The sequence below is a fragment of the Polistes canadensis genome, unplaced genomic scaffold (genome assembly GCF_001313835.1).
Source record: "Polistes canadensis isolate GaletaPanama2010 unplaced genomic scaffold, ASM131383v1 scaffold_75, whole genome shotgun sequence".
Lineage (NCBI taxonomy): Eukaryota > Metazoa > Arthropoda > Insecta > Hymenoptera > Vespidae > Polistes > Polistes canadensis.
The window spans coordinates 605442-607351 of record NW_014569622.1 but is presented as its reverse complement, the minus strand read 5'-3'; the positions used below and the strand labels follow the sequence as shown (position 1 = coordinate 607351).

Below are 1910 nucleotides of genomic sequence, written 5' to 3'. Positions count from 1 at the left end.
TTTTTTTTTTTTTTTGGGTTGTTTTCGAGTAGAAGGGGTCTGGGAATTTGTTGGAATGTAAGCGTCGAGAAATATAGAAATTTGTCGTCGTTAAAAATCATAATTATTATGTACATAACCCCGAGAGATATACAAAGATATTTTTCTTTTTTTTTTGCCGATAACCTTTGACCTAGAAGTGGCTACTATTACAATTAGATAAAAAAACAAAAAGAAAAAAAAAGAAAGACATAAATAATTTAAAATAAAATAAAAAAGAAATATTTTCGATAAATTATATCTTGTTGTGCACGTGAATTAATTTTGTCGTTCATTGTTATTTCTTTTCTCCCCATTTTTTCTCCTAAGGGGGGAGGGACGTGGTGATATTTTTCGTTGTCTCGATATGTGGCGCTACATTTAGTAACACAAATTTAATACATCATATTATTATATATCTTGTTGCACTTTTTGAATTAATTTTTTTTCTTCGTTCAATGTTTATCTTTCTTTCTATCTCCTCTTCTTCTCCTTTTTTTTATAGGAGGCAGGGTGCAGGGGCAGGGGCAGGGGCAGGGGCAGGGGCAGGGGGATGATAGTTACATTATTTTGTTTTATTTTTCCTCGATAAAACTTAGAAAGGAGAACGTTAAAAACTATCTACGCTCAGAATGAGACACCATTCGTTGGAAGTAGCTCGAAAGTACTAAAGTTTATCCTAAAGTTACCCTGACATATTATGGCGTCCACTTCGACGCTTTACTCACAGCCACCCTCTCTTTTCCCTTTTCACCTTTAACCGGTGACGACGATGATGATACTATTTTTTTCCTTTCTTCCTTTCCCTTCTTTTCCTCCCCCAATCTCTCTTTCTTTTTCCTTTTTTTTTCTGTTACTCTTTTATCTCTCGTTACAAATCAACTAACTTCACTCCCTAACACGTAACAACAACAACAACGATAACAAAAAACCAACGTGTGTACAGGTAGTACACAGGTTTGACGTGTAACTTTCACATCTAATTCTTTCAGTTTCAATTACTTATAGGAAAAAGAAACATATTTAAAAATCGTGTCAGTTTACATGTTAATTTTTTTAAATCATTTCTTTTTTGTTTCTTTCCCTTAGAAACTACACGTCACTTTTTGTTGGAATGACTTTTATCAATGTATAAAAAAAAAAGAAAAGAAATTGCACGAGGAAGAAGAAAAAAACAAGAACCAAGAGGATGGAATGATGTACGTTGGAAAATGATTATTATTTTGTTAAAATTGTTGTTTAAATTTTCTTTTGAAAACAACGTACTTAAAAAAGTATCGTCAACCGGTTAAAGTGTTTGCGAGTGACAATTAAATAGATCTTCTTTTTCTTCTTTCTTCTTCAGTCTTTGATTACTCTTTCAGAGAAACTAGCTATCCAACATCTTTCTCGCAGAAAACTCAATATCATCTTTCGTCGAAGCCAGATCCGAGCACATTTGTTCTATCCGAAAAAAGAAAAAGAAAGAAAAAAAACTAAATAAACTTTTTAAATAATATCTTTAATACTTTCGCTTAATTTCTTCACCGATCGCGTCTTATTGTTTTTCATTTTAAACGAAAATCAAATATTAAACTATTATAATCCATTTTTATATAAATCCATTCAACATTTAAATGTATTCAAACATATTTGAACGTAAGAATGGATTTCAAAGTTTTAAAATAATTTTACAAACTCGATTACATTATTTTCTCGAAAGTTTTATAAGCTTAATTAATTAAGTTTACAGTTTGAGTTGTTTTGATATAAATCTTTTTTTTCAAATTGTTTAAAAAAAACTTTTAACCCATCCTACAAATTTAATATAACAATTCAAACGCGTTAAATTATTTTCAATAACGAAAAGATATCAAATATATAAATATAAATAATATTTGTTTATAACAATA

The 1910-nt window shown here is 29.7% G+C and overlaps 1 protein-coding gene across 1 annotated transcript in view; it reads right to left on the bottom strand.

Annotated features, from left to right (window-relative positions):
• Nucleotides 1-1910, bottom strand: part of LOC106786533 (lachesin-like) — a 55101-nt gene continuing 53191 nt past the window's right edge. Inside the window, exon 11 of the mRNA XM_014748020.1 lies at nt 1-1461. Within this exon, the coding sequence (XP_014603506.1) occupies nt 1360-1461 (102 nt within the window). The 3' untranslated portion in view covers nt 1-1359. The remainder of the gene's footprint in view (nt 1462-1910) is intronic.